We start from the raw sequence: 23,325 nt of genomic DNA on the forward strand, positions 1-23,325 counted from the left end.
TCACGAATTTGTTGACTTGTCCACCTCACATGGCCTGCACGGCTTTTTGTATCATTTTAATTATTTCTTCCAACGACTCATCACTTTCTTTTTTCTCTGGGTTCGCATGCCCCCACTCTTCTCTTTTTTCCACGCGTTTTTGTTTGTCGTCTTGTTTGTTTGTCTTCTTTTTGCTTAAGGGTGTTTTTAACGTAGTGGTATCACGTAATTACAAAAATTTCTCTTAATTTTGAAAAATTCTATGTACTTCTTAAGGTTATTAAAAATTATCGTATGCCTCAATTCCGTTAGTATAGAACTAACAATGTTTAAAATAATAGAAAAACTGACAAAAATACCCACATCTTCGTCAAATTATTCCCTCAAAACTTGCAATTCATTTTCTCCAAATCGCACATCACTTTCCTTTCTCGCTCCGTTTTTAAAACTTAATCTAATTTAAACTCTCAACCCATTTTCTCCATGTCATCCAAAAACTAAATCCATCTTCCAGTTACGAAGCATGGACCCTTTCTCAAAACCCATCATATTCCTGCACCAAAATGCTTTCACAGAATTTCTTTGTGATTTTCTCTGACAACTTAACTAGTCTTAACGCAAATATAATCTATTCTAACTTCTAAGCATTTCAGAAGATTCAAAGAAGGTTGTTAGATTAAGCACCAATTTTGAATGAAAAAATTCCATTTTAAAGTCCCATAGTATTAAGCATTGGATCTGCAGAGAGTGCAGAAAGCACATAGGGAAAATTGAAAAAGAAAGAAGGTAGTGTTAAGAAACAATCTATATAAGAAGATATCTCTCATCAATGGATGGAGACTACTAACCTTTTTTACATCAGAAAGCCATTCTGAACCATCTTTTTTGTGAATCCAAATGGTCCAATTCATCTCTCTCAACACTAAAGCTGCCCTCGTTGAATCCTTTTAAGCTCAGCTACCATAATAATAGCGTCATTAATGGAGCTTTAGAAGGATAAGGTCCATAGACCACTGTAGGCTCATATATGGGTTTTGAGAGAGGGTCCATATTTCAGAAATGGAAGATGGATTTGGTTTTGGGATTAGATGGAGAAAATGGGTTGAGAGTTTTAATTAGATTAGGTTCCAGAAAATGGAAGGAGAAAGGGAAGTGAAGTGCAGGTTTGGGGAAGATGAGTTGCAAGTTTTGGGGACGATGAGGGCATTTTCGTCAGTTCACCCCTCGTTTTTGACGTTGTTAGTCCTACACTAACGGAATGAGGGCATGTGTTAACTTTTAAGAACCTTAGGGGGACACACAGAATTTTCCAAAACTGAGAGATGTTTTGTAATTACGTGATGCCTTAAGGGAGGTACATGAAAGAAACCTTTTGCTTTAATGTTCAATTTATGCCTTCATCCGTTTTGTATTTTTTTTTTTTTTTTTTTTTTGAGTAGAAAGCAGGGCTATTCATTCATGTGCGCCCAACCCAAAATAAAGAAAACAAAAAAAACATAACGTAGATAGTTGACATGTGATACACAAGGTTTCAAAACTGACAAGGTTCAAAGAGAGAAATATGGTCCTGACATACATGTCATGGGCGGGACCGGTAGGGTGAGGGAATGGGTAACAACCACATCCCAAGGAAATTTGCTATAGACACAGCTTACATAATGAAGCACATGCACGAACGTGCCATAAAAAAGGAATACATCAGCAATAAACAAAAAGAAGAGATCATTGTTTTATGCCGCATACCAAACACGACCATAGGAGACAGGGAAAGTCACAGTATGCATGCGGCCCAATGAAGTTCTTGATGGTCATTGCATCGATTCCAAGGCGCACATTCCGAGAAGCTTCACCTTCGCCGGTGACGTTGACCGCCCAATCGGAAGGGGGAAAGGGGAAGGGCTTCGATTCCAACCAAATTCAAGGTGTCACAAATGCCGAAACCTTCAAAAACTGTATAGCCACAAACAAAAAAAGAAAAGGAAAAACAGAGCCAGGTGGATGCATAGGGATGGATAGAGGTGGGCAAGGCGGTACGTTGAGGACGGTGAGGATGAACAGGGGGTGCGATGGAGGCGGTGAGGATGAGCAGGGGGTGTTGTTGGGGTAAGCTCAAAATAAACATTGCAACTCCCGCTGGAGAGAGTGAGCACAACGGAGAGGGCGAACAGGGGATTACGTTGAGCGTGAGTAGGGGGTTGAGCCGGGGGCAGAGAGTGCACAAGGGTATACAGTGAGTGTGGGTGAGCCGAGGGGAGATGGTGAAGGCGAAGAGGGTGAGCAATGGCCTTTTGAAGGTGAGGGATAGCCCAGGAGGGGCGGTGCTATTTCGTGGTCATCAGCGGCATTGTCGATGGCGTCGACATCAGCATCCATGTCGATAAGGTAGAGGTTACATGCTACAACGGGCGGAGAAGGTGCACGCCACAAACGGATGGAGAAGGTAGCACACCATATTTGCAGAGATATAAAGTTCAAAGCAAAAGAAAATGGTTTCGAAGGCATGGCTGCAGAAGTGGGGGGAAAAAAACCCTAAACACTAAAAGCTCCCAAATCACAACAAAAACAGAACCCAACGAACAAGATTTATGGAATAAACAGGGAAATCAAATGATCTCTATTGACCAAAGAAAAACCAGAAAAGAAACGCAAAAGATACTTTGTAGGATCAGTATATCTTCGCCAAGAAAGACAGAGGCGACGAACGAGCCAACAATCTTAAAACATAATAGGTTCACCATCATTTTTTTCATGCATATTATCTTCTTCAACCATCCTATACGTGCTGTTAGGGTTTAGGGTTTAAGCACTAGGTTGCTTAAAGCATTACACCTTATGTATCAAATTTGAAAATACCCAGGCTACTGCCTCCAGCTAGCATTTATAGGTATAACTAGGGTTTAGGTTAGATGGGCTAGTTACTAGATTGCCCCTTACAGCCTGAGCCATAATACTAGTAGGATTATATTAGAACATATAAAGGGTTATTACCATAATACTATTACAATCTACTCCTATGTTCTACATATATCTACCACACATGTATAGAAACTATTGTTCAATCAGTAATTGAAGCAATATAAATTGAATATCAATAATCCAATAAATCAAGTAAGTACACTTCAAGAAATAAGACTAGGGCTTTAGGACAAAACTAAACCTAACAACAAATCTAAAGTTCTACATGCAAGTGGCTAAACCAAAAGAAATAGACAAAAGAAAAAGTCCTTGCAATCCAAGTGACTTTACTTATCAAGTAATTCATCCTCATTGAGATCCAGGTTCAACCGTTCTCCTCCATCTTTGTCATTCTTTGTAATTTGTCAAATATGAATTTCATAAGATAATATGAATTCAATCATTTGCACAATAGTATCTAGTTCAACAATAAGAATTTAGTAAATTCCATATATGGCTGAAGGTAAATAAAAAAACAATAAACATCATCATCAAATTTCTTTACAAGAACTTGATCCTACATAGTCTCTATCACAAAGACCATACCATGCTTCCATTTGGAATACTATGTTCATCATTTCAGTTATAGATTTATGTTGTATCATTAAATCTAGAATGGAACATCATACTATAAAAGACACGTCATCAAATTTGGAATTACATAAAGAGTAGTACAATATCATTGAAACATATCAGATATTTTTCATATTCTTTTGTGGAATAACGAAGCAAGAAAACTTCACATAAAAAATTTGCTATACCATCAAATTTGAAATCGTTTCACAAATCCCCATGCTTAGTAACCTAACTAAGTTATCTGAAACATGTAAATTGTCCCAAATGCTTTCCAAGGGTAGATGAGATTTGAATAATTCAAATGATACTGGGTTAGACCCCATCTCCCCCGTAGTTTTGAATGTTTGATCTTTGTTCAATTCATTTGTAAGGGGATCTGCCATATTATCTTTTGATCTCACATCTATCAAAGTGATAATCTCTTATTCTGTTCGATAATTCAGAATGACCTGCTTCAGCCTTAATGTGTCTCCTCTTACCATTAAAGAGTGAGTTATTCACTATTATCTTTGTTGTTTGATTATCACAGAATATAGATCTAGAGTTTAACTTTAAACTCCTCAATGGAATATATATGATCAGATCCTTTATCCACTCTGCTTCATCCCCCGTAGAAGCTAGAGGATAAAGTTCTGACTCCAGAGATGACAGAGCAATACCAGTCTGTCTCTTGGACTTCCATGCTACAACTGCTCCTCCTAGGGTAAATACATAACCAATAGTAGATCTGCTGTCTCCCAAATCTGAGCACCAAGATGCATCAGAATATTCTTTCAAAGTAGGAGGATGTCCAGTATAACACAGAGTATAACCTACAGTACCCTTAAGATATCTCATCAGCCTCATCAGGGCATCCCAATGCTCTTTTCCAGGATTACTGGTGAAACGACTCAGGATGCCTACCGTAAAGGCTATGTCTGGCCTAGTGCAACTCATTGCATACATGAGACTACCAGTTAGTTTAGAATATTCTAACTGATTCATGGTGTCATCTGTGTTAGGTTTCAACTGTTTGTTTTAGTCATAGGGTGTCTCAATTAGTTTACAATCACTATATCCCCAACTAGAGAGTAGTTTCTCAATGTAATGAGACTGACAAAGGGTAATCCCTTCCTCACTTAAGTTTACTCTCATCCCAATAATGGTGTCTACCACACCAAAATCTTTCATGTCAAATTCTTTGGACAAGGTTTCTTTAATGTCACTCACTACAAAGAGATCAGAACCTAAAATCAACATGTCGTCTATATACAAGCAAATAATCGCGACCTTGTTTAACTCAGACAAAAAATAAAGGCACTTATTTGAGTTGCTGGTCCGAAAACCAAAGTTCTTTACTGTCTTTTCAAACTTCTCATGCCATAATTTAGGTGTTTATTTAAGACCATAGAAAGATTTGTTTAATTTACAAACTCTCTTTTTAGAACCTTCTATGACAAACCATTCAGGTTGGTTCATGTATGAAGACACTGATTTTTGTCACCCCTCGACAATGATAACAACAGGACACGGACAGACATCGGTATCTCTCTCAAGAAGGACTCTTGTCACCCTAAAATGACTCATAATACATAAATGAGGGCAAGTAGGTCTTTTCATTTATAAAAATAAAACAAAGGGTAAAATGGTCATTTTCAATTAGTTTAGGACAACAAATAAGTGAGGGTAATTAAGTCTTTTTAGATTTTAGAAAATGGAGCAAAGGGTAAAATGGTCAAAATTTTGGCATCTAACGGTGGTATTTAATGGATTGGACCTATCTGGCATTTGGGGTGTAAAATAAGGGTGTCAATTGGGACGGTTCTCGATATTTGGGACAGAACGGTACCGATATCGTTACCAAAAGCGCCAATCCCAGTACCGTCCCATTTAGTTCACGGGACCAAACCTAGATCCCAGTCCCGATTACTAGCGGGACGGGACGGTACCGGTTCTTAAACGGTTCTAAGCACCGTAGAAAAAGGGTGAAGAAGTTTAATTATTTCTAACAAGACGGATTTATTAGTGTTGTGGAATTTTTTCACTATCACGAAATCTAAGTTGCTATTGTTTTTTATAAAGCAACTTAAATTATGAAATCATAATTTTACTTCTTCAAACTCCTTAAGATCACATGTAATAAGCTTCTCATTTTTTTAAATCTAGAGAAGTCCTACAAAATGGAAGAATCATGTTGTGTTTCCTCTTTGATTTTCCCACACAAAATTCTATTTATCATACATGTCACATGGTAGTATGGTACGAAGTGCAAAAAGGAAGAACCTAGTAGATGTAGTTAGTCGATGGAGGAGGGATGAGGGAGTAGCACTGTAGCAGGTTCTGTGAGGAGAGATTTCAAGCTACGGTTGTTGACCTGTTATTCCTCTTCGTATTCAAAAGGCAATTAGTGAAACTCTAATGAGTCGTAATTTTTATACTCTTTTTTTTTTTAAAAGATCTTATATACTCTTTCTTTTTAAACGGTACTCGTAGTTTCGATACCGTCCGGTACCTAATTGGTATTTTGGTACTGGTATCGCTGGGAATCCTATCCCAAAACCGTCCCGTCTCATTTATCATTCGATACCAAAATCAGATACTAGTACCGTCCCATTTACTAATGGGACGATCTGGTACCGGGTTTTAGTGGGACGGTATTGGGACGGTTCCCGATTCCAGTCCCAAATTGACACCCTTAGTGTAAAACAGGGGTGGTACATGAAATAATGAGCCGCTTAGGGGGGTACGAAGAATATTGGATGCATTATAGGGGGCACGTGTACTTTACCCTTTTTTATTTTGGTGAGTTATTATCAAAAGGTCAATTTTGGTTATTAGATTCCTTAAAATTAACAACTATCCCAAATTAATGGTAGGGACCACATTGTTACAATGTTTTGAAAGTAAAGAGGATTTTACAACCAGAAAATTTGCAAGAGGACATTTGAACAAATGGGCATTTTCAGGGGGCATTTGTTAAAAATCCTTTTTTTTTGGTAGAATTTTTTATTCAAGTTAAGCCCTTTATTTTTAGTAGTTTGGCTCAATTGAACCCATTTTTCTAAGGGGAGCTGCATAACTTACTTGGGTGAAATTACATATATTGTCCCAATATTAAATCACTCCAAAGAGTGAGACAAAGGTTAAAAAAGAGAGGTCGTAATAATATGTTGTGATGGTTACAGTTTTACCTTTTATTTATTTTGAAAACAAAGACGGATTTTCAAATCCTCTCAAGTGTCGTGCACTGCAGTACCAATTGGATTCTCAAGTGTAAGGCAGTCGGCAGTGGGCCCGTGCAAAAATCTTAGAACGAACCGCATGGTAGTTCTCCGGCTAGAATCAAGCTGTTTCCCCGCAGTCAACCGACAGGCCTAGTACTTTCTCGTCACCGGAGCAAACCGTGGATACTCAACTGGAAAAGGTCTATGTCGTTGTGGGTAACGATTTGCACGAATGGTTGGGAACTTTGGATTGGGCACTTAGAAAATGGTGTGGCTGCCAAACAATCTGCTTCATCATTGTTCATATTAATAATAATCCCAAGGATCTGGTTAACACCCCATGTAAGTCATATGTTCCTCTCAAATCTCATCACCTGGTAAGAGGAATTAGTTTAATTTTCACCATTTTGTCAAGGTTTGGGGGAGGAACTGAAATGGGCTTGTTGTTTTACTTCATAAACCAGTTGGAAAACTTCCTGCAAGTTTTTTAAACGATGAGAAGTTGGAGGTGTTTAGGATGTGTGAGCAGGAGAAGACAGACAAACTATTGTCCAAATACAGGGCTTTCTGCGGCAAGGTTTGTTTCATGTCCTTTCGTTTTTGGATGTTAATTTGATATATTTTAGTTTAGGGTTTTATGATTTTGCTTGCTAATTAGGTGAAAACGGAAGTTCTATAACTGGAGAAATCAGAAGAACCAATTCACAAAGCTATTGTTGGATTGATCTCAAGCCATCAGTTGACCAAATTGGTTATGGGGATCACAATCCTAAAACCGTCCTCGTGGTAATGAACAATACCGTGACTTGTTGAAGTCGTAAGTGATTATACGTCTTAGTATCTTCTGAAACTCATCTAGAGAGACTCTGTTTTCATTCTTCATTCTATAGGAAAATCAAAGGGGCCATCAGTGGATCGTTCTACATACACAGACACAAACCCAGTTTCTGTGAACTGTATATAATCTGCGGAGGGAAATTGGTATTTCTTAGGGAAGAAAATGATGAACAGTACATGGAAGACGAAATGGGAGTAATGGTTCCTCAGATGAAAGAGAAAGGAGGAAGCATGAAAGGTTGGTTTGGTAAGATGTTTTTTTGGGAATTGGGAGCTTTATATATATATTTTGTATAGAGGGGGGGATCGAACTGGGGAGGGGATAAGGTCCCAACCAAGAGATTCGAACTCGAGACCTCCTGGTGAGCATGGGCATGAAGCTAAGGGTGTCAATTTGGGATCGGAACCGGGAACCGGGAACCGTCCCAATTCCGTCCCGCTAAAACCCGGTACCGGACCGTCCCATTAGTAAATGGGACGGTACTGATAGCTGATTTTGGTACCGAATGATAAATGGGATGGGACGGTTCTGGGATGGGATTCCCAACGGTACTAGTACCGAAATACCAATTAGGTACCTGATGGTACCGGACCTACTAGTACCGTTTAAAAAGAAAGAATATATAAGATCTTTTTTTTTAGGAGTCTTTTCTCTTATGGAGGTTTCAAGTGATTGATTTTTAGTTCTGTTTTTGTAAACTTGTTTGGTGATGACATTAAAACTATATTTGGGTTTGTTTATTTGATTATCATTAACTCTTAATTATAACCTTGAGAAGCTTATTACATGTGATCTTAGGGAGTTTGAAGAAGTAAAACTATGATTTCATAATTTAAGTTGCTTTATAAAAAGCAGTAGACAACTTAGATTTCATGATAGTGAAAAAATTCCACAACAATAATAAACCCGCCTCGTTAGGAACAATTAAACTTCTTCTCCCTTTTTCTACAATGCCTAGAACCGTTTAGGAATCGGTATCGTCCTGTCCCGCTAGTAATCGGGACTGGGATCTAGATTTGGTCCCGTTAACTAAATGGGACGATACTGGGATTGGCACTTTTGGTACCGGTTCTGGTACCGTCCCGTCCCAAGTACCGGGAATCGTCCCAATTGACACCCTTACATGAAGCGCACCATGCCTCACCAACTGAGCTAAGCAGTTGTTGGTGGTTTGGTAAGATGTTCATAGACAATGTGGCCAATCATGAGCCTCACATGGCACACATGGTCTTTGCTGTGCTGCACGATGCGTACAGCAACGGATAAAAATTCCGTGGCATGCTACCTACCTCGGCCGCTACGATGATGATAGAAATCATGGAAACCATTTGTGGGGCTGATATACACTTGGGCTGTCAACAAACTAGTCGGTTTGGCTTAGGTTGGGTTAACCCTCACCTAACCTCAGTCCAAAATTCCATAATATAAATACAAGGAATGTGTTCTCTGTCCCGGAACACAGCCCATGTCTGTCTTTCTTTTCTCCCAATAAAGGGAATGGATCTGGATCATCTGCTGCCGCTGCCCGTGCTGCGGCCAGTGTCTATATTTCTTTCTAATGTGGAAAGTGATGGAGAAAGGAGAAAACACATGGGGATGAGGTGCATGTTTGACCCGCCAAGGCCCAGCCTGCTAAATTCCGTCTGGAAAAATAGGACCCAGGTCAGGCTTTTCAAAGCGTAGGCTGGGCTGGTTGATTTTTAAAGACCTGAAATCGGGCCCAGTGGGCCAAGCTGACTATTCTGTCTAACAAAAAATAGCTATATAATGGATATGAAATACAAGGGAAAGTCTTGTCACAACCCTATTTTTTTTTTACCCTTTCGTAGCTTCTTTTGTCTTATGGGAGCCTGGCCTGATGTGCGCAGGACCAATAGGAACATGCGTGGAAGCATCAATAGGGATATAACAATTTGAGGGGGGAGAGGAGAGGGGGCAGTTATTTTACCCCCTATGTTTGGGCACAGCTAGTATACTCCTCCCAGAGTTCTTTTTCCCATGTAAGACCATGTCATTTCACATCTGTAGTTGAAAAACATATCAAAAATGTTTGTTCGAAAATGACACAATGGTAAATCACTTTCAAAATATTTTAATATATTTTTTTTAAAACCTTGGCCTAAAGATCTTTTCAAAATAAACAAGGGAGCAAGAGGAACATAAGTATCGACTGTCAATCATTCATTTCTTCATTTCTCCCACTCCTTTGTACAGGGTCTTCTTCACGGTTGGATCTTTCTTTCTCTTCTTCTCCACTGCTGACCATGGCGCCTCTCCACTTAAAACCACAGCCTAGAGGTACTTTCTCTCTCTGATTGCTGTGCTGCAAATCCTGGGTGCAATATTCTGATGTCTAGTTTGTTGGGCACACCAACTAAATGGGATAACATAGTTGACTTATTGCCTGGCTTCCATTGATAGCAATATATCTTTTGATGTGTTCTTGTTCAAGTTTTTTTTGGATGAATGTGTAATCACACAATCCACACACCCAATCTCAAAAGTCGAAAGGTTAATTGACTTTCAGGACCGTGGAATAAATACACAACATACACCATACTCACACATCCGATGTGGGATCACTTTGTTCAAGTTGAATGGCGTGTTAGTTTAATCTTTGTGCTTCTAAAATAATAGGATTATTGCTTCAAATATCTTAGACATGTATATTTTTTGAATTTGTACGACACTGTTTAAGATGATGGGTGTTGGTGATGGTGCACATGCCCCCCCCTCTAATAGGTGGCAAAAATGACCACCCTACCCCTGTCCGAACACACTGTCCGGGTGAGGTCCACTGTCCTATTAGAGGGATTTGAGGAATGGGGGTTTCTATAAGTGTGTAGTGTGACGCGAGAATGTCCGTCTTTTACTTCAATTCTGGACCCAAGCGAAGCTGCTATGAAGCCTTCCTCTTGCGCCTTTAGGGTGGTTTGGTTTTTGGTGACATTCCCATGTACGTCCGTTTGGCTAATATGCCAACAATGCAAAGTCTATATAAGTCTGTTTGGATGTTGTTTCGTTTCCATCACAGCAACGAGCTTGAAGCAACTTAAGCAACAAACTCTTAATACCCGGCCGGCATCTTCCTGTTCTCTCTAATGGCAACTGCTATTGTTTCCAAGCCAACATTATCTAAATGGTTCTCCAACAAGAGCTTCATGCTAAGCGTCCATCGCTTTCATCATCATCGCTTTCCATCACTTTCACCATTCCAAACCTGACCTGAGCCTTCTGTGTCTCGGACTGAAATTACTCTTCCTTCTCCTCCTCCTCCTCCTCCCAAGGATGACTCATGTCCCCCCTGTGAGTAGTACTGTTCCTATCCCACCCAAAGAACAATCAGGAAAGGATGAACTCCAAGAAATATTTCGTCACTTTGATGCTGATGGTAATGGGTATATCTCAGGATCTGAACTCAGATCCTACCTTGCTTCCATAGGGGAGTTCATGTCCCTGAAGAGGCCCAAGGTGTGATCAATGATCTCAAGCAGCAGGCGGTAAGCAATTTGATGCTGGATTTTGACGAATTTGTGAAGTTGATGGAACGCGAAGGTGGGGAGGATGATCTGAAAAGAGCGTTTGAGATGTTTGTGGTGGAGAAAGGTTCTGGGAACATTACATCAGAAGGGTTGCAGAGGATGTTCAATAGCCTTGGATACAAAATATCAAATGAAGAGTGCAAGACCATCATTCAAGCATTCGACTGCGATGGGGATGGTATGCTTGGTTTCCCTGAGTTCCAGCAGATGATGGCTTAATCGCATTACAATGTTTGCACTTGTTCTATGTGGTTAGAGTTAATATATATGCTGTGTGGGTTTGTGTGTGTGTGTGTGTTTGTGTGTTAGCACATACAAATAAGTTTACAGACATGGCCTTTCCCTTGTTTGGTTAAGAAGCTGGAATACAAGTGGGGTGGGGTTAGGCATTAGGACTGTAAAAGTCTGTAAGACAGGTGAGTGTCATGTAATAATAATTTATTATGAACAAGTTTGCTATGTACGTATTGAGTATGAAGGTCAAGCCTGGTAATGTCTTGTTAACCTAAAGGGGGGTGACAATTTGCTTTTGCAACATTGAGAGAATGACCAAACTAACCACCCATATGCATCTCATGCATGGAGCTAGCAAAAGAGAGAGAGAGAGAGAGAGAGAGAGAGAGAGTAAAATGAATCATGGAACAATAGTGATACATATACCTACTCTATGAAAAAAAAATTGAAAGAGTTGAGTCTTGCACAATTAGCATCAAGACTATCATAGAGAAGAGCAACTTACATAGATTTATGGTATTGAATTGATTGAATTTCAGCCTAAAATTTTACAAGTCTAGATTATTCTCAAGAAATCCAATGGATGGAATTGTAACATCACTATTTCACATGACACAAAGAGGTGTGTGATGCATAGATTCTATGGTGGACAAGCTTTTCTAGAAAATTTATATCAATATATATTTACTTTGGAAGATAGAAAGTATAATGTATAAATAATGTTTCTTAATTGGAGAAATTGCATTTTGACACCTTGGGAGATCGTTCAGTAATATGATCTAGGCCCAGCTGAATCCTGTGTACGTCGAATGGCAAAAATTACAATATCACTCTCTACTATTTTTTTGTACCCAGACGGTTCCAAATAGAGCCAAGACCCATAGGATAGCTTTATTTAACCATTTTAGGCCCTTTCATGAAATTTCACCCAAATCAGATACATTTTGCAAAAATGACCATTGTGTCTCTGGTATTTTCTTAGTATCTGAACCACATTGATTTTATCCAAAACCTTTTTGTTTTAGTCTTATATGGCTATTTAGAGAATGCGTTTGAAATTTCGTTCAAATCCAATGACATTTGGTATTTTTTGAAATTGGGATATGATCGTTTTTGCTCTTGGTATTTTTCTCGTTTGAAATTTCGTTCAAATCCAATGACGTTCGATAGTCTAGATTGCCAAGACATTTACAGGAGACTCCAATGGTAGCATCACAAAGCTTGCATTCTGCTATATCATTTCTCATAATTGTATGGAGTAGAATATCCACTTATTCCGGAATAAAGTTCGAACCAAACCCTTATTAGAACCAATCCCTCCATCAACAGAGATGATTTATCTCAAGGAATTCAATCTTCAAAGAATCAATAAGACAATCTCCTAATCAAAGGAGATGATTTATCCCAAAGGATTCCATCCACAAAGGACTAGCAAGACTTACCTTCACTAGAAAAGGTTACCCATGGCGGGAGGACAAGTGATAAGAATATTGGATGACTCATGACACCTCCTACTTCCTTAAATGTTCTCATGACACCTCCTACTTATTTTAATGGAGGAACTGTCTGTCACTCGTCCATAAATAAGGATTTCATGCTATGGAAGAGATAACAAAGAGAATTGCTATATATTGCCATGGATGTAGGTTTACCTTAAACCGAACCACGTTACATTATTGTGTTCTTTTATGTCAGGGTTCTCCCCCAAAGGGCCCTCTGTCCACTAGAAGCTTATTCTTGTCCCGATCTTGGGGGTGCATCCCTCGGCCCATGGGGAATTAGCTTTGGGTGTGTAACAGCCAACGTCTTTTCTTTGTTTTTTATGTTGAGAGGGCTCTTGATGCCTTGTTGGTGGCCTAGTGGAGGTGTTGTATCTTGTGTTAGTTTTGGGTCCTATTTTACTGGCTTTGAGGGAAGCTCTTTGATCTCTAGGGCCTATCCTTTGAGTAGAGATTCCCCTTGCTTTTGTATATTGTTTTCTCTTTTCTTTGTAATAAATTTGATTCTATTGATCAAGAAAAAAAGTTGAGCTTGAAACCGGTTTGGATCCAGATTAATTAATTAAGTTCATCAGCGATAAACGTCCAATGGACTTCTCAGTGTTCCAAAACAAGAAGAAAACGTTTCTTTGCATCATTAGAGATATCAAAGCAGATATTGAGGATAGTTGTAGAGTTGATATTCGTAAGGGTTTGAAATCTCCCCGGAACTTCTACCTAGTCAAAAAATGGACAGTGCATCCAATCTGGGAGAGGTGGGTTGTATTGATGAGCTGATCCTCGTGGTTGTTCTTTGTTTCTTGCTCCTAGTACTATTGTTGGTGTAGGATTGTCTTGTAGTGCCTTCCCGACCTAGTTTTATTGTGGGGCCTTCTAAGTGTAGGGGTTCCTAGCCCTAAGTCTTAGCAAGGTTGCCTTCCGGTTGTAATTGTTTTCCTCTCTTTTGCAATAAATTGATATTACTTTTACATAAAAAAAATCTCTATGTATCGATCCTTTGTAGTTAAGTAACTGAAATTATGCATAAAATATCTAGATCCAACCCATATATGTGATCCATTGAAATTACTTTGGTTCCTTCAATATATCTCAATATTTCAAGAATAAGAAATCCATTTGATAGTTCAATTTATGAGAATAATTTTCTATGTTTCTTTGGGAGAGGGTGGTGATGGTGGTCAGACCATCGGGAGAAGAAGAAGAGTTGTTTCTTTTTAACATGCAATTATTGCTTTGCCCTCAAATTTACCATGTGGTCATTAAAAAGCAAGAGTGGATGCAAATTCTGATATGTATGTCTCGAATTCTTTTTGAAGAATGACCCGCTTTGACACTTTTTGGTGGCGACCCAAATGGAACTTTTTCTAAGAACTTTACCCTCTTTGTTGTAAGGTGTGAGAGAATTTTGGGGTTTTTAGTTTTAGGGTTTCTGGGAGAGTGAAGCAGCGTTGTTTTGGGTGTTCTTGTGAGATCTCCATTGTAACTTTCTCCGATTTACGTAATGAAACAACTTCGCCTTCACCCGTGGACGTAGCACATCATACTAGTGTGTGAACCACGTTAAATTTCCGTGTCATCTTGCTCTGTTTTTGTTTAGTTTGTCTTTTGGCTGGTGTTTGTTCTAACAAATTCAATTGCAAAATTGAAAAAGCTTCTCACCTATTTCAGAATTTCAGTGAAATTTGATTTATATTTCACTAAAATAAGGTGGAGAAATGAAACCAAACAACTTCCAACATAGAAATCACCCCATGAAATCGAAATAGAAATCATACCAAATCAATCAGACTTTACATTGTTTCCTCATATTGGAATCGGATCCTGATCCTCTATGGCGCGCTGCCCATAGTGGTCTGAGCGGCTCAGATTGAGCCATGCGCGCAAAGATCATCTTACCCCTGCCCAAACGCCTTGCCCAAGCAAGAGTAAAGAGGACATTGCATGCACGGCCCAGTCTGCACCACACAAGCCGCTACGGGCAGCTGAGCCGTATTGGATCTGTGTTGATTGGAATCACTCAAGGACTTGGGACCTGATGCCATGGAAAACGCTCCTTGCTTGGTTTTTTGTGGGTGAGAGTTTCTTTTTGAAGCTCATTGATGTTCTTTTTCGGCTTTGGCTGTTGTTGTAACTCTTGGGACTAGATGTCTGTTTCCCTTCCCCCACTCTCTAATAAACATCATATCCCCTGCTAGAGGACAAGGTTGTGCCGTGAACAGAGAATGTCGGCTGTCTTCACTAAAAAATTCTATGTTAGTTGTCTGACTTCATCAATTCTGGGACCCAAACGAAGCTTCCATGCAGTTTCTTCTTCCAACCGAAAGTTCCATGTAACAAAACACAGCTAACTTCTTGACTCATCCTGTTGTCTTCATCCTCTTTTTCACATCTATTTAAATCTCTCTCATTTTCTTTCGTTTCCCACAGAAACAAACACTACCCAATTCGGCCTTCCCTGCTCCAATGGCAACTACTGTTTCCAAGCCATCATTAGGTAAATGGTTCTCCAACAACAAGAGTTTCAGAATAAGCTTCGAACGCCTTTATCCTTCCAAATCTGACCTGTCAAGTCGTAATTTCTCTTTACCTAAGTCTGAGCTTATTGCTACTACTACTACTCCAAGAAGTACACCCAGAGACCGATCAAGGAAGGATGAACTCCGAGAAGTATTTGGTTACTTCGACACGGATGGCGACGGAAAAATCTCAGCTCATGAACTCAGATCTTACTTTGCATCCATAGGGGAGTACATATCGCTCAAGGAGGCTCAAGGTGTGATCAATGATCTTGATGCAGACGGCGACAATTTGATCAATTTAGAGGATTTTATGAAGTTGATGGAACGTGAAGGTGGACATGATGAGGATCTTAGACGAGCTTTTGAGATGTTTGAAGTGGAGAAGGGGTCAGGCTGTATTACTCCAAAGGGATTGCAGAAGATGTTCAGACGCCTTGGAGATGAAATATCACATGAAGAGTGCAAGGCCATGATAAAGATATTCGACGTCGATGGTGATGGTGTTCTTGGTTTCCATGAATTCCAGCAGATGATGGCTTAATCCTATAATTTGTATCTGTTTTATGTGTTTTTTGTTTTTCCCTGTCTCTCTGTGTGTGTGAAGGTTACATACACAACAATAGTAACCTTGTATTTGGATCCTCTACTAGTATTCCCCATATATGAATTAGTATTATTGCCAAGTGCTAGAGAAGACATTAATCATCTCTGTTTTTTTTTTTTTGTGTTTTTGATGGAAAAACAAAAGTTATATTACTAAAGCAAAAGTAGATATACAGTATTCTTGGATTGAACATACTTAGCAAGGTTCATGGCTATAGCTATACAAAAAGGGTCTCCTTGCTTGTCAAACACTATTTCTTGGGCTATATCAGAGATATACACTAAATCATCTATTTTTCAGGAAAAGCTATCTTGAGGGTATTTTTGTAAAGTGTTGGGGCTTCCTCTCATCAAAGGGATGTTAGTTTGTGATTCAATTGACAAACTGATCAATTGTGATGGTCGTAGGAATGCTCTTCGAGGTGGTCATGTGGGTTCCCATATGATAACTCCAGTTATTGGCAGAATTCGAAGTCAATGGAATGCAGATCATGGTGTTAAGGCGGTGGATGCGGCAGTTGAAAAACAACAGGTTGAAAAGGGGTTAGGAGTGGAGTCGCAAAAAATTCCATCTCCCTTTTCGGTAGAGGAGGAGGCGCTTTTGGCCCGTGTGGCTTTCAATCGACTTTGTTTATATGCTGAGATCCCCCGACAATCGAATAGGATAAGGACCCCCTCGATGCGTCTCACAGACCCCCTATAGCCTTATTTTATTATCTCTCTTGGATGAGCGAGTGGTTTGTTACCCTCACCAATATGTTTTAGGACTGAATCCCCTTTTTAAGCTTCTTTCTTTGCCTTACAAAAAAAAAAAAAAAAAAAAAAAATTGACAAACTGACATTTCTACCATTGATCATATTTGATGCGAGAGAAACATACATGATGAGATGGGCTAATTCGTCGCACTCCAAACAACAAATATGATCCTCATATAACTGGTTGTTTGCTTCGGCCTGTGATGACCCCCTTTAAATTATTTCACCCATCCCCAGTGTCCTCTTTGTTAGGGTAGTTGGTAGGTGATCTTTGGTTTGTGGATTCTTTTTTTTTTTTTTTTTTTTTTTTTTTTTTTTTTTTTTTGTCTTTTTGATGCTCTTTTGAGTGTTATTCTTGGTTTTTGTTTCTAAGTATTGGGCCCAGTATTTTGTTTGATCCTTTTGTTGCTGATCTTTCAGTTGTATTGTAATTGTTTTTTCAGCTTTGTGTTCAATTAATTTTTTGGTAAAGGCTGGGCATGCTGGTGCTGTGCCCAGCCTGAGTCTGTCTCTCTCCTATCCCCTATGGAAATAACCCTTACCCTTCCCATCCCACCCTCTTCATTGGGCATTGGGCATGGCTGGTAGCTCCAGGAAAGCCAGCGGTGTGGCCAACCCTCTCCCTAAATTTTGTTAACAATCCAAAAAAAGAGGTAACCTTTCTCCTACCTAATTAACCAAATGCAACTTCCAAGCGCGGTTAGGAACCAGAACTGTTATACAGGCGGGTTTCTTTAATGGACAAGTTTGCATGTATTGAACTTGAACTTTGAAGTTGAATCTACTCTGCTATTAAAAAAAAAAATGAAATTCTGGTTTTTGAGCAAGGGACTTTCAGTGTATTATTTCATAATTAATTTGAATCCAATTTGACTTGCCACATGGTAAATATTGTGGGTCCACTACTAATAATAATAACAAGTTTCAAATAATTCCTTTTTCTTACGGATTCATTATTTTTTAACATATATTCATTCGCTGTGGGCCATGGGAAACTCAATGGTTAAAAGTTGTGCTATTGCAACAGCCTCTCTTGTGAAGCGGGGAATAAGGTCGCATACATTTGTCCCTCCCAGACCCTGCAATAGTGGGAGCCTCATACTCTAGGATGCTCTTTCATTGGCTGTAGGCCGTGGGAAACTTGGGCAATGGTTAAGTTGTGCTATTGCACCATTTGATTGAATATATCAACTACTAAGAAACTAGTTCCAGTACAAATATTTGTGATAATGCCTAATTTACAGTTATAAAATGTTACATCAATTAATAAACAGAATTGAGAAGAGAATTTTCTCCTAGCTAGTATCCAGAACTTGCAGGAGAGCTACTTTGAAATATTTGTCCCTTATAACAAGAACAAATGTTTATCCTAGACCATACTTAATTCCTACCATTCTACCAATTAAAGGTTCATAAGTATGACTATATTACAAGTTATGAAAGATACCAAGGAGATCATTTTCTTGATTTTCATAACCTTGTTGTGATGCCAGAAGCTTATGCAGAGTTCTCCAATCTACAAACTCTCCTTCATTGTAATCCTCCTTTGATGTACCACTAGGCTCAATACCTTCTCTATTAACTAAACTGGTAGACAGTGTAGGGCTCTCTAGTTGTGGAAGATCAAAGAGTTGATTATCTACACAAGCATTCTTGGATAAAAGTTCTTGCTCAAAGCAAACAGGTCCATGAGGAAAATTTGTGGTTCCTTGATAATGGTTAATTACTTGCATATGACTTCTATTATCTGCAAATGCTTGAATACCAATGTGGTCATGATCTCTTCCATAATAAGCGCGATTAATCATCTGAAAACCCTGTGAATGACTTGGAATTTGTTTCTTGAATGCTCGACACACGGCCCATCCTTCTTCCTGTGGTTTAATTCAAGTTTTGGTAAATTTTTTTTTTTATCCAAATCATAAATTTATTGGAACTTTATGACTAAACTTACCTGAAGGGGTCCATGCTCAGATGTTTGGAGCCGATATTCATGCATGATCCAGTCAGTTTTTTTCCCATTGGGTGCACGGCCTCTGTAGTACACTAAGGTCTTTCTCATCCCTATAATTCTGTTCTTACAGAGCACTGCCTTGTCTCTCCCTGTTGCTTTCCAGAATCCGGCTGCCGTTGCTCTATTAGTCCTTGTTCCGGTTGGGTATTTCTTGTCTTTGTGACTGAAGAAGTACCACTCATTCTTTTCCTCATAACCTAGCTTGCATCTATCTACAAGAACCAATCACACATTTATATTGTTGGGGTTCCACGCAGAAGACGAAAGTAATAATCCCACATTGGATTTGCTCTCCTCTAGCCGTGGTAGGAGCTGGAGGATCCAGCCCAGCAAAAACATGGAGGTTTGATCATTTCATAGGGGGTCCGCCTGTGAAACACCCCTGTTTTTGCTGGGTTGGATCCTCCAACTCCCGCCCGACTGGAGAAGAACCGAATTGACTTATAAGTACTTGGGTACCCTCTACTTAATGGCTAGCTTTTGTTAATCATACCTTGGATGTCCCATGGCTCTATTCTGTAGAGATCAATTTCAGTGATGACATCTATATCAATCTTCTGGGAGTTCACTTTTCTCTTGAGATAGTAACCCACAAGCTCTTCTTCTGTTGGGTGGAACCTAAAACCTGGTGGGACACAGGATTCCACTTCCATTGGAGATGTTTACCTGAGAATCAAAGGGCACACTGAGAGAGAGAGAGAGAGAGAGAGGGAGTCCCAATCCATAGAAATACTCTAGAAGGTCTTTGGATTGGATGGTTGATGACTTTAAGTCATCAGGTAGTCTATTTTTAAGCACAGGGAAGTTGTCTCATATGAAGCTTTTGGACCAGTGGATCCCACTAATGAAATATTAAACCATTGCTTTACTTTTACCTAATAGACACCTAGCCGTCCTATATACCAAATTTAGAATGAAAATGATTAAAGACTCAAAGCTCACAACTAAAAGCAGTCTACTTGTCTGTTCAGAAAAGTCTTCAGTCATACACATGCCAAAGCATGCAGTCAATTTTTAATGTCAAGTTGGTTAACATGTTCATCATTAAGGACCAGTTAATCACAATTAAGAACTCATCACTTTTGACATTAAGAAAGCTTGCATGCATGCTAATGAAACAATTCTAGTTACTGTACACATTTCTTGGAAGAAGCACAGAGACCAAGGTCGTGACTAACATTCTTAAGAGATGTATGATTCCATCAAACTAAATTATCTCCTCTAGTTCCCTGCCCGGCCCAGTTCCCCCAGTGCCTGATCCGTGGTAGGAGAGGATCTTTTTCCTCATTGAAGCAACTTAAGTGTCTACTAGCTAAAACTTTGCTTTAGTTAGATGAATTTGGCCAAAGTAAACAAGTTAAATAGGCAAAGAGAGCACTAAAATTTTGACTTTTAAGAGTTTAGAAGCACAAACATAAGTTGTGTTTTATTTTGAGTGAAGAAAACTCCATGCCCATGGTGGTGGAAAACCCACCCCCACAACCACCATGATTCACAGCTTCATTCAAAGGTGGCCGGAAAATATCCATCCCATTGAGTTCGGCCGTCGCAATTCTAAAGAAGGTCTATCTCTAATCCCTTAACACAAGTTATGGGGGTTTTTTTTTTCTCGCTAAAAGATCCTTTGTATTAAGAAAAGATTAAAAACGAATATACATCCTGAAGATAAGAAACAGAGAATCATAAAAAATAAACATCAACAAGAAACAAAGTCAAAATTCCCACCTACGAGCATAACCATCAGCAAGAAAAACATAACCCGCCAAACACTAGAAATTAATAGCAAATCCTAAAACATATTATGCATCTTATGAAAAGAAAGATTAAAGCACTGATGTCAACATTTGAATCATACTAAACTAATAAGCATAAGAAACTATGTTTTGAGAGTACTAACCGAAAAATGTGAATTTGCTGTGCTCTTCAGCTTGCCTCTGTGAGAGAGAGAGGTGTGTTGTGGTGTGGTGTGAAGGGCTAGAGGAGGCAAGATATAAACAAGAGATATAGAGAGGGGGGAAAACTGGAAAGGGTGTTATCGATTGCGCGTGGGGGTGGTAGAGATGAAAGGGTTATTTGGACGGCGTGACACCAAATTTTCACGCCACCCTCCACCGATATTTTATGTCTCAAGATTTACCCACACAACCCAAAGAACACTCCTTCATTGGCTAATACAGCTAGCTCTTCAATTCCTCTTCTGTGTTTGGTGCGCCGCCCTTTGCCATGTGTCAACCTCTATAGATTGCCACCTCACTACCAAGTCAGATTCCTGCCAATCAAGTGAGAATATTACGAGTGCAAACCCACTCCCTTCCCCCACATTACTTAACGTAATGTATTCCTTTCCTTTCCTTAATTAGTTAATCCCTAATATTTATTGAAGAATACTTTTCCATCATATTTCCTGTTTTAGATCTAAGAACCTTATTTACTTCTTCCCTGTGCATTATTTAAGTATGAAAACTGGCCAACTTGAACCCATGATTTGGTCTAAGTTCAGATTGGGGGCGACCTGCAAACTCATTAGTTCCAAGTTGATCTGTGAGGCAATAAGCACATTCATGAACGAATTATTAGTTTAAAATACGGTTTTAATCACCCCAAATGACAATAATTTTAAGTTTTCTGGTCAAAAAATATGTTTGACCTAGAGATTGAACCATTTAACCAGTCTGGGTTGAACCATGCATGATCCAGTCCCTTTTGAGACCCCCAAAGATGCTTCTTTCTAGAATGATCGAATGTGACAGAATAGGAAGTATGGGGGAGCTTGATCTCGTTCTAGTGCTTATGACTCTTGAATCCTCAAAATAACAAAAATCCTAATTCCAACGAGGAAGAAGAACGAGCAAAATAACAATTAGAGTATAAACTTCAAGGCACTTTATTTCGTCCAAAACAATCCTTATATAAAGAGGTCGGATTACAAAAGAAAACAAAACCTAAACAGAATAGGATACGAAGTAATATAGAAAATTAAAATGTGAAACAAAAAATTCTGAAATCAACTTTGGAGGCTGTGTAGACCCTTAAAACATGAGAATTTGGTCTCAAAAAGTGGTCTAATGAATGAATTTGTTGGATAACCTACAGAGCGTTGGATGCTTTTTCTGAAAAGACATTATGGTTCATGTAACTCTATTCTAGCAAAAAGTTACAATCTTTGAAAATTAAACTGAAAAATTAATATCTTCGATTAAATCGGATAGTCTTCTACCAATGGAATCGATCCAAAAATTCTTATAAAATCTTCTTTACATCAAATTGATTAAGTTCATCTAAGCAAGCTCTCCGTCATCTCTCTTTTGGTAGATGATAAGTCCATTTCTCTCTTGGTGGAAATATATAGTCCTCTCAACCTCGGATATATAGGTCCACATACACTAAGAAGGTTTTGGTCGGATCAGTTAAACCAATTGGAAAATGCCTAATATACATTTAGATAGGTTGAGAAAGAAAATCTCTTTACTCATTATGTGTAGTGACCCACCATTAAGGTACCCTCCACTTAGGCCTGACTATAGGGTGTTTCAGTATAGACACATAAGGATGATAAGTAATTATGAATGTCTTAGTCGCCATATGTTTGTTCTCATTCCACAATTGAATACTAGTGTGTTCACACAGCATGCCGAACCGGTCTTTTAGATTGAGGTAAACCGGTCCAACTCATGAACCATTCTAGTGCAGACTGTTGATGAGAAAATGACTGTCTAATCTCATGTAAATCAGATATTAATGATCATCCGGACTTGGTTGTTGAACCGGATCGAACCTGTTTTTGGTTCTCGATTGCTCTAACTCTCCAACCGGGTTTGGTTTAAGTGAAAAATAACTGACTTAGAAATGGAGAAATCCATCAATTTTCAGAGAGACCAGCCAAAAATCTTCCAAGTGGACCCCACTCAATGAATCCTGGTTTTTGGCTTAATGGAAATTGTATCTGGTTCGGTCTGTTGTCTATGAATTAAGCACATTTATCAAGACTACAGTGGTACTTAATTAAGCCCTAACATAAGTTTGATTACTAAATCAAAAACATAAAAATGCTCCAAAAAGTATAAGAGAGAGAATGTTCATTGCTTAGGAATATAATAAGATTTCTTCAATGATTATTGAATTTAAAAAATGACAAAAGGCCTTTCTCTTCACTTTGGTTGTCAAGCCATTACAGATCCGTACTCATCCCTTACTAAAGAAGGAAAATAAGAGATCGGTAAACCTAGAAAAGGGCACGGAAATTGATTTTATTATCTATTTTATTTGCCTACGCACTATTTTAGGATAAGCGTTTCTTAAGTATGTGTTGTCTATTGTTTTACTTCAGAAGCATTTCAAGGTTCCTTTTGCCCCAAAAAACATAATACATTAAAAAAGGAGTCAGAATCACGTTTGGTACCAAGAGCTAAAAAAAAAAACAATTCTTTCTAAACAACAGGTTTCTTTTATCTACCGATATAGCCACAATCTTAGACTCTAGTAGTGAGATCACAGTCCCTACTGTAAAAATTTGGCTGGTCGTGAACCAGAGTGGGTCGGACTTCGTTTCCAACCATACCAGTTCAGTTCCTATCTTTCCCTTTTAACCAGATCTAGGTTTTGGAGCT

General features: G+C 38.9%; 3 protein-coding genes and 1 long non-coding RNA gene across 4 annotated transcripts; 3 read left to right on the forward strand and 1 right to left on the reverse strand.

The window, feature by feature from the left end:
- Positions 1-7,200: 7,200 nt before the first annotated feature.
- LOC122661142 lies at positions 7,201-7,801 on the forward strand. The gene is made up of 3 exons (XR_006332833.1): positions 7,201-7,290; positions 7,372-7,530; positions 7,604-7,801. It is a non-coding gene; the product is annotated as an uncharacterized LOC122661142 (long non-coding RNA).
- Positions 7,802-10,839: 3,038 nt separating this feature from the next.
- LOC122663326 (probable calcium-binding protein CML41) lies at positions 10,840-11,312 on the forward strand. The gene is made up of 2 exons (XM_043859006.1): positions 10,840-10,949; positions 10,994-11,312. Exons 1-2 carry the CDS (start codon positions 10,840-10,842, stop codon positions 11,310-11,312), a joined length of 429 nt encoding a protein of 142 aa, XP_043714941.1.
- A 3,912-nt stretch (positions 11,313-15,224) lies between these two features.
- LOC122661140 (probable calcium-binding protein CML41) lies at positions 15,225-15,894 on the forward strand. Its single transcript, XM_043856463.1, has one exon. It carries the CDS (start codon positions 15,290-15,292, stop codon positions 15,884-15,886), a length of 597 nt encoding a protein of 198 aa, XP_043712398.1. The 5' UTR covers positions 15,225-15,289; the 3' UTR covers positions 15,887-15,894.
- Positions 15,895-18,131: 2,237 nt separating this feature from the next.
- Positions 18,132-20,667, reverse strand: LOC122663329 (NAC domain-containing protein 30-like). Its single transcript, XM_043859008.1, has 4 exons — positions 20,616-20,667; positions 19,212-19,384; positions 18,659-18,930; positions 18,132-18,578 (listed from the first exon to the last, which is right to left on the reverse strand). The coding sequence occupies exons 2-4, from the start codon at positions 19,369-19,371 to the stop codon at positions 18,132-18,134; spliced, it is 879 nt and encodes a 292-aa protein (XP_043714943.1). The 5' UTR covers positions 19,372-19,384; positions 20,616-20,667.
- Between the last annotated feature and the right edge of the window lie 2,658 nt (positions 20,668-23,325).

Source organism: Telopea speciosissima, chromosome 5, assembly GCF_018873765.1.
Source record: "Telopea speciosissima isolate NSW1024214 ecotype Mountain lineage chromosome 5, Tspe_v1, whole genome shotgun sequence".
Taxonomy (NCBI): domain Eukaryota; kingdom Viridiplantae; phylum Streptophyta; class Magnoliopsida; order Proteales; family Proteaceae; genus Telopea; species Telopea speciosissima.

Excerpts from the sequence above, each read along its gene's own strand:
- LOC122661140 (XM_043856463.1), top strand. The coding sequence starts at position 15,290 with ATGGCAACTACTGTTTCCAAGCCATCATTAGGTAAATGGTTCTCCAAC.
- LOC122663329 (XM_043859008.1), bottom strand. The coding sequence starts at position 19,371 with ATGGAAGTGGAATCCTGTGTCCCACCAGGTTTTAGGTTCCACCCAACA. Across the intron at positions 18,931-19,211 it reads AGAGCCATGGGACATCCAAG|ATAGATGCAAGCTAGGTTAT; the intron begins GTATGATTAACA and ends TGGTTCTTGTAG. Across the intron at positions 18,579-18,658 it reads CTGAGCATGGACCCCTTCAG|GAAGAAGGATGGGCCGTGTG; the intron begins GTAAGTTTAGTC and ends ATTAAACCACAG.
- LOC122663326 (XM_043859006.1), top strand. The coding sequence starts at position 10,840 with ATGACTCATGTCCCCCCTGTGAGTAGTACTGTTCCTATCCCACCCAAA. Across the intron at positions 10,950-10,993 it reads TTTGATGCTGATGGTAATGG|GGGAGTTCATGTCCCTGAAG; the intron begins GTATATCTCAGG and ends TTGCTTCCATAG.